We start from the raw sequence: 15910 nt of genomic DNA, 5'->3' as shown, positions 1-15910 counted from the left end.
AAAATTAGTGTAACACTTATGTCTTCATTGTGGTAATGATTTTTTTTACTTTCAAATGTAGGTCAAAGGTCATGGTCAAGGTCACACGGTCATAAAGGTCTTGTCACAAGTCGCAAAGATGCCAAACATGCAAAATATGAAAGCCCTACTTCTTACAGTGAAATATTTATGGACAAATTGACAAATAGACAAGACATAAACAACATGCCCCCGATCATTCGATCCGGAACATAAAAACGTCTCAAGACATTGCGTTTTTCACTGGTATTAGCAATGGAGGGAAATTCAAATCACAGACATAAATCAACGAAACGTAACATTCCATGTAAAGTAGCTGTGCATCAGTGATTTTTTCAATTACATGTCTTACATGACACTGGTATTCGGAAGCGTAAACGTGTCTGATTCTGAAACAGTATAAATGGCGGAGTTTCATTCTAAACATACACAGGTATAGTAATGACGGCTTTGATATACGGAGCGGGGCGACATTTGCGTGATTTGAATTTGATTTAGTTCAACAGAAAAATAATAAATTCAAAAACCTGCTGTTTGGCATTGATTTATTTAGAACAAAGTGATGTTAATGACTGCCATGTATGCAGGTACGCTTCGAATAATTTATATACATATTTACAAACACGGAAATATATTTAAAGAAACATGCGCAAGTGTGAATTCTCGTAATATCTCGTGATTGATTTGTTACTTCGCCTAACGTAAAGTCTTCGGCACGAGCAAGACTCTATTTTTGGTGTTGCTTTAAACATGTCTCAATTCGTCGGAAGATGGAGGGCCGAAAAAGCTTCCGATCAGGTCCCGGGTTACGCGGAGTTTATATCTGTTTTAGGTAAGGTTTTATGATCTCTGTAGGAGTCAAGAAGAACAGTTTTGTTTGAATTTGTCAGTCTTGTTGTTTGCACCTACAAAACACCAAAATACATATTCGAATGATAGTATAAACAACATATTGTCATTATTATTAATTTTCATGTTGTTACTTTTAAATATTTGTTTTAACACGCCTAAACGTCATTATGAATATTTCGTTTCTTTTCTGAAATCGTACATCGACGTACACCATAGCTGTCAATAGGTCAAATGTTCCAAAAAGCTCACGACCTGTTACTTCATTTGTGGACATCAAAAATTCAAACTGCATTTCCACATATACACAAACCACGGAATAATTGTTATAGAAAATGATATGTTATCACTGATCCAAGAGATTATCACGGTAGTTCTTCCGTGCCATATTTGTTTTCAAAATCCAAAATACTATATCCATTTAAACAAGAGTGATACCAAATTCGTACCTACAGATAAAAGAGGAACACAAAAGACGGCTTCCTTAAAAATTGTATAATTTGAAAAAACCATACGATTTTCCAGTACTGTAAATCCTACTTTTTCGAGGGGGCCAAATTTCGTGGTACTGTAAGCAGTAGTCAATATATCAAACAGCACTAAAATTATTTATTTTGATTTTAAATTGTTTATCATTGCATGGTTTATGAATGTGTTGATGAGGAACATCCACAAAAAAAAAAAAAAAAAAAAAAGCCACCGAAGATAAAAGATTTCACAGTAATTTGTTTAATGGATATTTACCTCACAATACACGTAATTGTAATAATAAAATCCCAAAAAGATAATTAACAGATAATTAGGTAATGATTACGGTACAATTAAGTTGTGATAACGAGAAACCGCATATCAAATCCTTATTGTTAGTACATAGACTTCAAAATTTGGAAGCCGTACACATAATTTTGATTAAAGTTTTGATGTAGTGTGCTGTCAAATTTGACCATACAATAAACATCGGTTACCTTTATTTTTTGCTGAAAATTCAAGTACGATGATCGGCTATATATTTGAAAAAAATACGACAGCCTCGTGAACATGGATATACTTTTGACGTATCGCTTCATCTCCCTTTATTCTTTATAAACAATTGTATTTAAATTTCTTTCCCACGTATTTTCTATGGGTCTTTTAATATGCAGTGTACTCACCTTCCTCAAGTACACTCGATGTGAATTTTACTAATTAGATATACCACCTTCATTTACGTGTGTGTACCTGTTGGGAAACAGTCCTGCAGTCTCTTTACATTAAATAAAAACCTTTAATTTACATCATTTATATATAGACTCGGTATATTGGTCTGCATATAATTTCTCATCAGTATATTATACTTAAAAGTATAACTATTAATAAATCAACTTGAAATGTATTAAAATTAGACTACGTAAACTGACACTATGGACTGAAATGTAATACACGTCTATTTCTCATTTCAAAAATTCAACAAGCAGATGATTATATGGAAGTTGAAATGAAATTTCATGTTAAAATTTACTTCCGTTTGAAAAAAATGATTTTATCGACTTGAAGCTTTATCGAGTCTTTTACCAAACTCTGCCTTCTGTTGGTATATGTCTAAGAAAAGCATAAGTATATACAGAGATGTAACACACACACACACACACACACACACACACACACACACACACACACACACACACACACACACACACACACACACACACACACACACACACACACAGGAAACACACCCCCCACACACACACACACACACACACACACACACACACACACACACACACACACACACACACACACACACACACACACACACACACACACACACACACACACACACACACACACACACACACACACACAGAAGTAATTTCTGACACCAATTAATAGGTACGATGTAGATGCATGCACTGTAGTGAATTAACTTAATAACGTTTATTCCTCTGTCATGCGGACGAGTTTTATCTGCAATCTTAAAAGGCGATTTGACTTGAAATATATACTAGTATGGGTTTTTTTCTCTCTTTTCCACCAAATTTTGGTTTTAGATCCGGTTACATTACGATGACTTGTGTCTATGTCGTGACAAATCTGAGTCATTAAATGCTATCTTTTAACTTCATGTCGCAGAGTATTTCGTAATAGGATGAGCAATATAACTGGTTAACCTATTGTCAGTGTAATACGAGCCATGAGCTTCATGCTATCGTATATTCACCTGCGTTTATCACAAACATGTTACCTATTTTTTTGTCAGTTTTTGAGATTGCAGATGGCAGATAATGCTGACGGACTTTAAATGTCCAAGGTTTGTCGAAACCTGCAAATCATGTTTGAATTCATACACATGTACTTGAATATCTTTTAAAATTTTGTTATACAACATATATCTTCTTTTTTTTAGAGAGAGGGTGGGGGGGAGGGGGGATGAATCACGTTCATCATTTCCTCCCCATGAAAACCTTTCTTAAATCCGCCAAATATGATAAAGATTCATTTAACTCCAACAAATTTATGACGCGGTGGAAAATCTAAATTGCAGATCAATAATTTAATCGACCCGCAGTAACATAACCCCGTTGTAACGTACCACAGACTACAACAATTTGAAATCTATATCGACACATATTAAGCCACATTAGGCTACCTTTCATTCACATGGGGGAATCTAGGGCTCAAGTGTCACTCTTGATCATGACCAGAGTTTGATTAAAACGCACCTTGATATTTAATAATCTTTATCAGTCTTCCTTCTTCATTATACAAGCAACATGTGTCTACATGTATAACGAAACGAACAGGAATCACCTAGAAAAGTTCAACGGCAGAATAACTACACGTGTTACTGAAAGTATACTGAGAGTTTGATTAGCCATCCGCTATCGATTAAATTCATTCCGAGGTTTTGGTGATAGGAAACCATACATTGTATGAAAAAAGATCACTCTTCAAATCAACAAAATCGAAAATCTCCGGGAATATGATAATTGTGAAAGATGATTGACTGAGAAATGTTCCTCTACGAACATACGAGTATTAAAAACCCAATGTTGGTCACAACACAACTTGCTTTCCGTCCCCTTTCTCGCTATATTTGTGTATCCGTTATAACTCCCTTGGGAACGCCTAACGCCACGAGACTAAACGGTTGTTGCTCTGTTCTACAGCAACTCAAATCAAAGTCTTTAAAATTGTCACTTGCCGTCCTCTAGTTTTAAATGATGACTTTGAGGGTGGTAAGTTAGGCTTCATGACAAATAAACTTCAACGTTTAGACCCTTAGTATTACTAATGAGTCCTAGAAGGACGAAACAGCTGTATGATGTAGCATCACTGACGAGTCCTGGAAGGACGAAACAACTGTATGATGTAGCATCACTGACGAGTCCTGGAAGGCCGAAACAGGTGTATGATGTAACATCATTGAAGAGTCCCCGAAGGACGAAATAACTGTATGATGTAACATCATTGAAGAGTCCCCGAAGGACGAAACAACTGTATGATGTAGCATCGCTGACGAGTCTTAGAAGGACGAAACAGCTGTATGATGCAGTTTATTTCATTGTTTGGCTCTACTGTGTCGAAATCTAAATTTGTCGTTAAAGGTGCTATATTCACTTGTGCGTCTTTTGTACAATCTTTCATATAGCTGATGGTAGACACTGCTGGTGCACATTCAGTCCCTAAGGTTTGCCAAAACCTGCATGTCACGTTTTAATCAATTCGAATAGTGTATGGCTCAGTATACACTCATGTACTTGACAACGTCATAATATATATATTATAAAAAGAAATCTATAGAATTAGGAGGCAAGTGCACCTCCTCGTCTATATTATTATTTCTACCAATCACTTCGTATTTCCTCAGTCGCCTCCTAGTCTTCAAACTTTAAGCCCTACTATCACTGACGAGTCCGAAGGGGACGAAACAGCTGTATGATTTAGTGTTTAGCCCTACTGTATTCAACTCTAAATTTGTATCAAAAAAGCGCTTTTCACTTGCGTGTTTTTTGTACAATCTATAAGTGGCCCGATTCCAATTAAAGTAAAACAACTTTTTAAGAATATATTAATAATGACCTGCATAATAATTGAACATGGGACGATCAAAGTCTGCGAAAACCGCGTAATTATTCCGCGGTCTACTTTTAAACCGAGAAGTTCCAATCAGCGAAAAATTACTCAAAACACACACTTTCAGCATAGTGTATGTACTTGTGTGTATATGGTGGTATCTGTGTGTGAATGAATAAATGATCACATTTGATATGGTTTGGGGTATAAATCAAGGGAACATGTCTGTCTGAAGGTGTCCACATTGTTTCAACATGTTTGTGTGGTAGTGTCCACATTGTCTCAACATGTCTGTGTGGTATTGTCTACATTGTCTCAACATGTCTGTGTGGTAGTGTCCACATTGTCTCAACATGTCTGTCTGAAGGTGTCCACATTGTTTCAACATGTCTGTGTAAAGGTGTCTACATTGTCTCAACATGTCTGTGTAAAGGTGTCTACATTGTCTCAACATGTCTGTCTGAAGGTGTCTACATTGTCTCAACATGTCTGTGTGGAAGTGTCTACATTGTCTCAACATGTCTGTGTGGTAGTGTCCACATTGTCTCAACATGTCTGTGTGGTAGTGTCCACATTGTCTCAACATGTCTGTGTGGAGGTGTCTACATTGTCTCAACATGTCTGTGTGGAGGTGTCCACATTGTCTCAACATGTCTGTGTAAAGGTGTCCACGTTGTCTCAACATGTCTGTGTGGAGGTGTCCACATTGTCTCAACATGTCTGTGTGGAGGTGTCTACATTGTCTCAACATGTCTGTGTGGAGGTGTCTACATTGTCTCAACATGTCTGTGTGGAGGTGTCTACATTGTCTCAACATGTCTGTGTGGTAGTGTCCACATTGTCTCAACATGTCTGTGTGGTATTGTCTACATTGTCTCAACATGTCTGTGTGGAAGTGTCTACATTGTTTCAACATGTCTGTGTGGTAGTGTCCACATTGTCTCAACATGTCTGTCTGAAGGTGTCTATATTGTCTCAACATGTCTGTGTAAAGGTGTCTACATTGTCTCAACATGTCTGTGTAAAGGTTTCAATATTGTCTCAACATGTCTGTGTAAAGGTGTCTACATTTTCTCAACATGTCTGTGTAAAGGTGTCTACATTGTCTCAACATGTCTGTGTGGTAGTGTCCACATTGTCACAACATGTCTGTCTGAAGGTGTCTACATTGTCTCAACATGTCTGTGTGGAGGTGTCTACATTGTCTCAACATGTCTGTGTGGAAGTGTCTACATTGTTTCAACATGTCTGTGTGGTAGTGTCCACATTGTCTCAACATGTCTGTCTGAAGGTGTCCACATTGTTTCAACATGTTTGTGTGAAGGTGTCTACATTGTCTCATCATGTCTGTGTGAAGGTGTGTATATTGTCTCATCATGTCTGTGTGAAGGTGTCTACATTGTCTCATCATGTCTGTGTGAAGGTGTGTATATTGTCTCAACATGTTTGTGTGGAGGTGTCCACATTGTCTCAACATGTCTGTGTGGAAGTGTCCACATTGTCTCAACATGTCTGTGTGGAGGTGTCTACATTGTCTCAACATGTCTGTGTGGTAGTGTCCACATTGTCTCAACATGTCTGTGTGGTAGTGTCCACATTGTCTCAACATGTTTGTGTGGTAGTGTCCACATTGTCTCAACATGTCTGTGTGGAAGTGTCTACATTGTTTCAACATGTCTGTGTGGTAGTGTCCACATTGTCTCAACATGTCTGTCTGAAGGTGTCTATATTGTCTCAACATGTCTGAGTAAAAGTGTCCACATTTTCTCAATATGTCTGTGTAAAGGTGTCTACATTGTCTCAACATGTCTGTGTGGTAGTGTCCACATTGTCACAACATGTCTGTCTGAAGGTGTCTATATTGTCTCAACATGTCTGTGTGGTAGTGTCCACATTGTCACAACATGTCTGTGTGAAGGTGTCTACATTGTCTCAACATGTCTGTGTAAGGGTTTCAATATTGTCTCAACATGTCTGTGTAAAGGTGTCTACATTGTCTCAACATGTCTGTGTGGTAGTGTCTACATTGTCCCAACATGTCTGTATGGCAGTGTCTACATTGTCTCAACATGTCTGTGTGGTGTCTACATTGTCTCAACATGTCTGTGTGGTAGTGTCTACATTGTCTCAACATGTCTCAACATGTCTGTGTGGAAGTGTCCACATTGTCTCAACATGTCTCTGTGGAGATGTCTACACTGTCTCAACATGTCTGTGTGGAAGTGTCCACATTGTCTCAACATGTCTGTGTGGTAGTGTCTACATTGTCCCAACTTGTCTGTATGGCAGTGTCTACATTGTCTCAACATGTCTCTGTGGAGATGTCTACACTGTCTCATCATGTCTGTGTGGAAGTGTCTACATTGTCTCAACATGTCTCTGTGGTAGTGTCTACATTGTCTCAACATGTCTGTGTGGTAGTGTCTACATTGTCTCAACATGTCTGTGTGGTAGTGTCTACATTGTCTCATCATGTCTGTGTGGTAGTGTCCACATTGTCTCAACATGTCTGTGTGGAGGTGTCCACATTGTCTCAACATGTCTGTGTGGTAGTGTCCACATTGTCTCAACATGTCTGTGTGGTAGTGTCTACAACATGTCTGTGTGGTAGTGTCTACATTGTCTCATCATGTCTCTGTGTGGAGGTGTCCACATTGTCTCAACATGTCTGTGTGGTAGTGTCCACATTGTCTCAACATGTCTGTGTGGTAGTGTCTACATTGTCTCAACATGTCTGTGTGGTAGTGTCTACATTGTCTCATCATGTCTGTGTGGTAGTGTCTACATTGTCTCAACATGTCTGTGTGGTAGTGTCTACATTGTCTCAACATGTCTGTGTGGAGGTGTCCACATTGTCTCAACATGTCTGTGTGGTAGTGTCCACATTGTCTCAACATGTCTGTGTGGTAGTGTCTACATTGTCTCAACATGTCTGTGTGGTATTGTCTACATTGTCTCAACATGTCTGTGTGGAAGTGTCTACATTGTTTCAACATGTCTGTGTGGTAGTGTCTACATTGTCTCAACATGTCTGTGTGGTAGTGTCTACATTGTCTCAACATGTCTGTGTGGTAGTGTCTACATTGTCTCAACATGTCTGTGTGGAGGTGTCCACATTGTCTCAACATGTCCGTGTGGTAGTGTCCACATTGTCTCAACATGTCTGTGTGGTAGTGTCCACATTGTCTCAACATGTCTGTATGGCAGTGTCTACATTGTCTCAACATGTCTCTGTGGAGATGTCTACACTGTCTCAACATGTCTGTGTGGAAGTGTCCACATTGTCTCAACATGTCTGTCTGAAGGTGTCTATATTGTCTCAACATGTCTGTGTGGAGGTGTCTACATTGTCTCAACATGTCTGTGTAAAGGTGTCTACATTGTCTCAACATGTCTGTGTGGTAGTGTCTACATTTTCTCAACATGACTGTGTGGTTGTGTCTACACTGTCTCAACATGACTGTGTGGTAGTGTCTACATTGTCTCAACATGACTGTGTGGAGGTGTCTACATTGTCTCAACATGTCTGTGTGGTAGTGTCCACATTGTCTCAACATGTCTGTGTGGCAGTGTCCACATTGTCTCAACATGTCTGTCTGAAGATGTCCACATTGTCTCATCATGTCTGTGTGAAGGTGTCTACATTGTCTCATCATGTCTGTGTGGAAGTGTCTACAGTCTCAACATGTCTGTGTGAAGGTGTCTACATTGTCTCATCATGTCTGTGTGAAGGTGTCTATATTGTCTCAACATGTTTGTGTGGAGGTGTCTACATTGTCTCAACATGTCTGTGTGGAGGTGTCTACATTGTCTCAACATGTCTGTGTAAAGGTGTCCACGTTGTCTCAACATGTCTGTGTGGAGGTGTCCACATTGTCTCAACATGTCTGTGTGGTAGTGTCCACATTGTCTCAACATGTCCGTGTGGTAGTGTCTACATTGTCTCAACATGTCTGTGTGGTAGTGTCCACAGTGTCTCAATATTTCTTTTTGGTAGTGTCTACATTGTCTCAAAATGTCTTTGTGGTAGTGTCCACATTGTTACAACATGTCTGTCTGAAGGTGTCTATATTGTCTCAACATGTCTTTGTGGTAGTGTCCACATTGTCTCAACATGTCCGTGTGGTAGTGTCTATATTGTCTCAACATGTCTGTGTGGAGGTGTCCACATTGTCTCAATATTTCTTTTTGGTAGTGTCTACATTGTCTCAAAATGTCTTTGTGGTAGTGTCCACATTGTTACAACATGTCTGTCTGAAGGTGTCTATATTGTCTCAACATGTCTTTGTGGTAGTGTCCACATTGTCTCAACATGTCTGTGTTGTAGTGTCCACATTGTTACAACATGTCTGTCTGAAGGTGTCTACATTGTCTCAACATGTCTGTGTGGAGGTGTCTACATTTTCTCAACATGTCTGTGTGGAGGTGTCTACATTGTCTCAACATGTCTGTGTGGAGGTGTTTTCATTGTCTCAACATGTCTTTGTGGTAGTGTCCACATTGTCTCAACATGTCTTTGTGGTAGTGTCCACATTGTCTCAACATGTCTGTGTTGTAGTGTCCACATTGTTACAACATGTCTGTCTGAAGGTGTCTACATTGTCTCAACATGTCTGTGTGGAAGTGTCTACATTTTCTCAAGATGTATCTTTATTTTATTCAATGTAATGCATACAACAGTAGATTTACAAAATAGATTCAGGTTATCAAAGGGAGATAGATTCTGTTTTAGTCTTTCTCAACTGCTCATATCCGTCTCAAAGTGAGGCTATAATTACACCCGTGTCTGTTAACATAACAATGGCCGCTTTCGACTATTGGTGATCTGTCTATTTCAGATGTACCAGCCCATGTCCAGGAAATGATCAAAGGTAAAACAGCCACATTAGAATTGACCCTTGAAGGGGATACATGGACCTCTAAGTCCAGCCTTGAGGGCATGCCGGGAAGGATCAACGTATTCCAACTCGGACAGGAAGTGTCATCAGAGAGGATGGACGGAACAGTACAAAATGTGAGATTGTCAGATTGATTAGTAAACTTTTCTATAGCGAACACCTATCAAGTTATAATAATGGACTGTTTGGTTTTTTTTTTAATTATATATGCGTTTTAATCGCTTGTTTGATGTCGTTCCCTTTCGGTGACTTTTTCTCCCCACCAGGTGTTGGTTCCTATGACATTTTCTCTCCACCAGGTGTTGGTTCCTATGACATTTTCTCTCCACCAGGTGTTGGTTCCACCAGGTGTTGGTTCCTATGACTTTTTCTCCCCACCAGGTGTTGGTTCCTATGACATTTTCTCTCCACCAGGTGTTGGTTCCTATGACATTTTCTCTCCACCAGGTGTTGGTTCCTATGACATTTTCTCTCCACCAGGTGTTGGTTCCTATGACATTTTCTCCCCACCAGGTGTTGGTTCCTATGACATTTTCTCCCCACCAGGTGTTGGTTCCTATGACATTTTCTCCCCACCAGGTGTTGGTTCCTATGACATTTTCTCTCCACCAGGTGTTGGTTCCTATGACATTTTCTCTCCACCAGGTGTTGGTTCCTATGACATTTTCTCCCCACCAGGTGTTGGTTCCTATGACATTTTCTCCCCACCAGGTGTTGGTTCCTATGACATTTTCTCTCCACCAGGTGTTGGTTCCTATGACATTTTCTCTCCACCAGGTGTTGGTTCCTATGACATTTTCTCTCCACCAGGTGTTGGTTCCTATGACATTTTCTCTCCACCAGGTGTTGGTTCCTATGACATTTTCTCTCCACCAGGTGTTGGTTCCTATGACATTTTCTCCCCACCAGGTGTTGGTTCCACCAGGTGTTGGTTCCTATGACATTTTCTCCCCACCAGGTGTTGGTTCCTATGACATTTTCTCTCCACCAGGTGTTGGTTCCTATGACATTTTCTCCCCACCAGGTGTTGGTTCCTATGACATTTTCTCCCCACCAGGTGTTGGTTCCTATAACATTTTCTCTCCACCAGGTGTTGGTTCCTATGACATTTTCTCCCCACCAGGTGTTGTTTCCACCAGGTGTTGGTTCCTATGACTTTTTCTCCCCACCAGGTGTTGGTTCCTATGACATTTTCTCCCCACCAGGTGTTGGTTCCTATGACATTTTCTCCCCACCAGGTGTTGGTTCCTATGACATTTTCTCTCCACCAGGTGTTGGTTCCACCAGGTGTTGGTTCCTATGACATTTTCTCTCCACCAGGTGTTGGTTCCACCAGGTGTTGGTTCCTATGACATGTTCTCTCCACCAGGTGTTGTTTCCACCAGGTGTTGGTTCCTATGACATTTTCTCCCCACCAGGTGTTGGTTCCTATGACATTTTCTCCCCACCAGGTGTTGGTTCCTATGACATTTTCTCTCCACCAGGTGTTGTTTCCACCAGGTGTTGGTTCCTATGACATTTTCTCCCCACCAGGTGTTGGTTCCTATGACATTTTCTCCCCACCAGGTGTTGGTTCCTTGGTTCCTATGACATTTTCTCCCCACCAGGTGTTGTTTCCACCAGGTGTTGGTTCCTATAACATTTTCTCTCCACCAGGTGTTGGTTCCTATGACATTTTCTCTCCACCAGGTGTTGGTTCCTATGACATTTTCTCCCCACCAGGTGTTGGTTCCTATGACATTTTCTCCCCACCAGGTGTTGTTTCCACCAGGTGTTGGTTCCTATGACATTTTTTCTCCACCAGGTGTTGGTTCCTATGACATTTTCTCCCCACCAGGTGTTGGTTCCTATAACATTTTCTCCCCCGCCAGTATGTCTGTTTTTGGTTGTATATATACAAGAGATCCTATGACATTTTGCCCACCATGATCTGTGTTTTGGTTGTATATATACTCCCATATGCCTTTTTTGTGTTGTATATATACGTTCAAATAATAGTTATAATTGTATGCATGTTTATGGTTGTATATATACATCCCATGATCCTATGACCTGCCCGCCTTTGTATGATCTGTGTTTTGGTTGTATATATACAAGGCCAGTTTAATTACAAAAAAAATCCCAGAGAGATTTTTGACACACCATTGTATGATCTGTTGTTTGATTGTTGTATATATACAAGAGATCCCATAGAGATCTTAATGCCCGCCATTGTATGATCTGTTTTTGGTTGTATATATACAAGAGATCCCATAGAGATCCTAATGCCCGCCTTTGTATGATCTGTTTTTGGTTGTATATATACAAGAGATCCCATAGAGATCCTAGTGGCCGCCATTGTATGATCGTTATTTGTTATTTATATACAAGAGAGCTAAGAGAGATTTTGGCGCCCTCATTTATACAAGAGATTTTCAAGAGGTCCAAATCCCCGTATTTGTATGATTTTTTTTCGTCTCTCATTAATGAGATCGTTTCCGTCTCTTTTTTCCAATTTGACCATCGTTAAAATACATTGTGGATAAAGTGAATTCTACATTTTAAAGTTGGGGCAGATCCATCTGGCACTTCAAGAAATAGCAAAAACAAAACTTAAATTTTCAAAATCCAAGATGGCTGTCTAGCAGATTTGTCCCAAAATTAAACATTTTCAGATCAATTTTCATATACAGAAAAATCCTACTGGCCTTTAAATGTTCATAAAATTCTATCGAACAGAGAGAGGAGGACTGGGTCTTTGATCAATAATTAATTACGGAATGTGTATAAGGCTTGGTAAAGATTGAAGAGACTTAGTGAAAGACACATTTTATAGAAAACTTTTGAAAAAGTTAAATCCCTCAAACTGTCCAGGGTTTAAATATGGTCGAGCAATTGTCTTGTTGTCAACATAATTAATTTTAAGGGTTAAAGCTCCTGTTGTGTCAAATATTTTAATTCAAAGTTATTACAATGGCGATGTCAGTGTTTTGCTAGTTCTTACTCGTGTATCTGTCATTTTTTAACAGAAATTTACATCTTGATGACTTGAAACCAGCCTGACTTACCTCGTTTTGTTTGTTTGTTTATTTTTTTATTCCAAATACGTACCTAGTAATTTTTCACCTTGTATGTTATAACAATAAAACCAAGATTACAAATGTCGCCCGCTTTCATATAGAGCGTACACGCTATAACATACTTATCTCAAATTCCGTACGATAAACGGCTGAAGACAATATCTTGGATTTGAGCTAAACGTTCATATGTCTTTGTTCCCAGTTTCGGAATACTATCGATGGCGAGACATGGATTGAGGAGATCACGCCGGTATCAGACCCGAATGGAAATTCCACTGTGACAAAGCGGACGGTCAGTGGTAATGAAATGCACGTTGTAAGTATTTAGATATTCTAAAAAAAATAAAATAAAAACAAAACTCGATCTTTTATAAGGAAATGACGAATTATACCCAAAATTTACAAAAACTCCATCTCTTATAAGGAAATGACGAATTATACCCAAAATTTACAAACCGAGAGTATCAGTGAAACTGGCCAATGTTCCCAGGAATCGACTTATTGGACACAAAATTTAATCAAAGGGCAATAATTCTGTAATTAAGAAGTTGCAGGCTCTGAATTTGGTATACTGTACATTTTTTTAGTATGATTAATGTATACACCAAGTTTCAATAACTCCTTAATTATGCAAAAAGAGAGTTATATTTCTTGTACGCTTCACTTCTACTCATCACGATCTATCTACTTATGAAGTTTCATGTTGATACCTCTTATAGTTTTTGTGTTATGCTCCGGACAATATTATGACGGACGGACGAACGGCCGGACGCCTAGACAAAACGGCGACTAATGTTCTCCCTTCGGGGAGCATCAAATATTAAAATGACATTAGAAAGCAGGTGGATACACATATAAGACACAAAAAGGTCAGTTTTTTGGTCGTGCTCCGACATTTTTTATCCTTATTAAATATATATAAATGTTTAGTCATTTCATTATCAGTGTAGAAATTACCACCTTTGCTTTACATGATAAATATCACCATGATTAAGAGAGTTCCGCAGAGATACGATATCCATGCTACGTCTTAATGTTCTTTCATTATTTCTATTCCAGAATGTGACCATTGTGGGACACGGAGTCTCCATATCATTTAAGATGTTAAAAGAGTAGATTGTATTTCACTTAATCCATCCATCATTTTCGGCCATGCCCAGTGTCAAGTAGAAGAGGAGATATGCTTTAGCAGTTATTCAAAGACATGACTAGCCATTTGTTGGCATATCTATCAGATTTGCTGAAATATAAGCATCAAGAAAGGTTATGTCGATGTACATCTAGGAAAATATTGGATTAAAAATGTTTCATTTGCTTATTTGTGTGTTTGTTCCTCGCTTATATAGCTTAAGGTTTTAGATGTACAATCAATTTTTTACAACTTACATGGCGAGTAGACGAAGTCAGGCAAAAACTTCAAAACATTTAAACTCAAGTTATCTATTGAAATGTGTTTTAACTAATGTATATGACGGTGCATTATACTTGTTTTACCTAAACTAACAATAGTTTATCGGCAGTATTTAAATACAATAATGGTGACTGTTGGTTAGTTGACAGGTTTTCCGTCTCCGTGACTCCTTCCGTGTCCGGGTGTCGTCTCATCGACGAACGTCAATGTTCTGTCGACTGTTGGTTAGTTGACAGGTTTTCCGTCTCCGTGACTCCTCCCGTGTCCGTGTATTGTCTCACCGACGAACGTCAGTGTTCTGTCGACTGTTGGTTGGTGGACAGGTTTTCCGTCTCCGTGACTCCTCCCGTGTCCGTGTATTGTCTCACCGACGAACGTCAGTGTTCTGTCAACTGTTGGTTGGTGGACAGGTTTTCCGTCTCCGTGACTCCTCCCGTGTCCGTGTATTGTCTCACCGACGAACGTCAGTGTTCTGTCGACTGTTGGTTGGTGGACAGGTTTTCCGTCTCCGTGACTCCTCCCGTGTCCGGGTATTGTCTCACCGACGAACGTCAGTGTTCTATCGACATGTTCTTTCAATTGCTTTACATGTTCTGTAGTCGTCTCCTATGTGTAACACTTAGTCCTTCATCATCACTGACGAGTCCTAGAAGGACGAAACAGCTGTATGATGCAGTTTAATTCATTGTTTGGCTCTACAGCATCTAAAAAAATTATTTAAAGTTCATTTATATGTCTTTAGAACAATGGTTACAATATCGCAAAATAAAAATAATGATTTACTAGGAATATGTCTGCAAGTCAAACTTATGCGTTTCGTGATAAATAAGATGAGTATTTTACATACGTTTTTAACATGTATTTGTAATGTTTATTGATGCCCTATTGCTGTGTAGTTGGATAAAATCTTGAAGTATGAAGACTATGTACATGATTAATGGGTAACGGGGCACATTATGATTTTAAAATCCATAAACTGCCAGGAGTGTATGTATAGATTCCATTACTGACTCTGATAGCTGAATAAACACGGACTGGCAAAATTATGGTAAATGTTTGTACAACAAGACAATTAAAGTTTGATATGGATTCAAGTATATTGCATTTATCTTCAACTCAGGAACACGCGAATGCAATAACACCCATATTGATCAGCAAATCAACAAAGAGCGAATATACGTCGATTTTTCTTACACTAGAAATCCACATTGTGACTGTGGAGCCACTTTAACTGTTTTGCGTTAAATAAATTCATATTTTTTTTTTACCAGAGTCCAGATTATATTTAATTGTTTTATGTATAGAAAATTGGGATGCCAGTACATTTGAGAAATTAAGACAATATAAGATAATTCAGTTGACCTTTTGAACTTGGTTTAGGTGTACATATATTCTGTATCTATAATGAGACTGTTTTGTTCTCGCGTTCATCACATGGTGATGATGTGGTTACTAGGGACTCTCATACAGGATAGGGAAAGACAGCACACGCTAAGACGCTTCTTACGAAAGGATAGCGTTATCATTTTATGTAGCGTAACCATGTCACATATTGCTGACGTCATCAATTTCGCCTCACATTACATAGTACATAAATGATGACGCAATGAATAAATTTC

General features: G+C 39.0%; 1 protein-coding gene across 1 annotated transcript; it reads left to right on the top strand.

Annotated features, from left to right (window-relative positions):
• Nucleotides 1–768: 768 nt before the first annotated feature.
• Nucleotides 769–14088, top strand: LOC132554230 (uncharacterized). The gene is made up of 4 exons (XM_060218537.1): nt 769–850; nt 9762–9937; nt 13083–13196; nt 13940–14088. Exons 1-4 carry the CDS (start codon nt 769–771, stop codon nt 13994–13996), a joined length of 429 nt encoding a protein of 142 aa, XP_060074520.1. The 3' UTR covers nt 13997–14088.
• Nucleotides 14089–15910: the final 1822 nt, after the last annotated feature.

Source organism: Ylistrum balloti, unplaced genomic scaffold, assembly GCF_031769215.1.
Source record: "Ylistrum balloti isolate Yb309-2 unplaced genomic scaffold, AGI_CSIRO_Ybal_v1 Utg370386, whole genome shotgun sequence".
NCBI lineage: Eukaryota > Metazoa > Mollusca > Bivalvia > Pectinida > Pectinidae > Ylistrum > Ylistrum balloti.
Note: the sequence above shows the minus strand (reverse complement) of the source record. Positions and strands in the feature narration are given on the sequence as shown.

Bases quoted from the DNA above. Each gene is read 5' to 3' on its own strand.
- LOC132554230 (XM_060218537.1), top strand. From the start codon at position 769: ATGTCTCAATTCGTCGGAAGATGGAGGGCCGAAAAAGCTTCCGATCAG. The intron at 851-9,761 runs GTAAGGTTTTAT...TGTCTATTTCAG, and splicing joins GGAGTTTATATCTGTTTTAG to ATGTACCAGCCCATGTCCAG. The intron at 13,197-13,939 runs GTAAGTATTTAG...TTTCTATTCCAG, and splicing joins GTGGTAATGAAATGCACGTT to AATGTGACCATTGTGGGACA.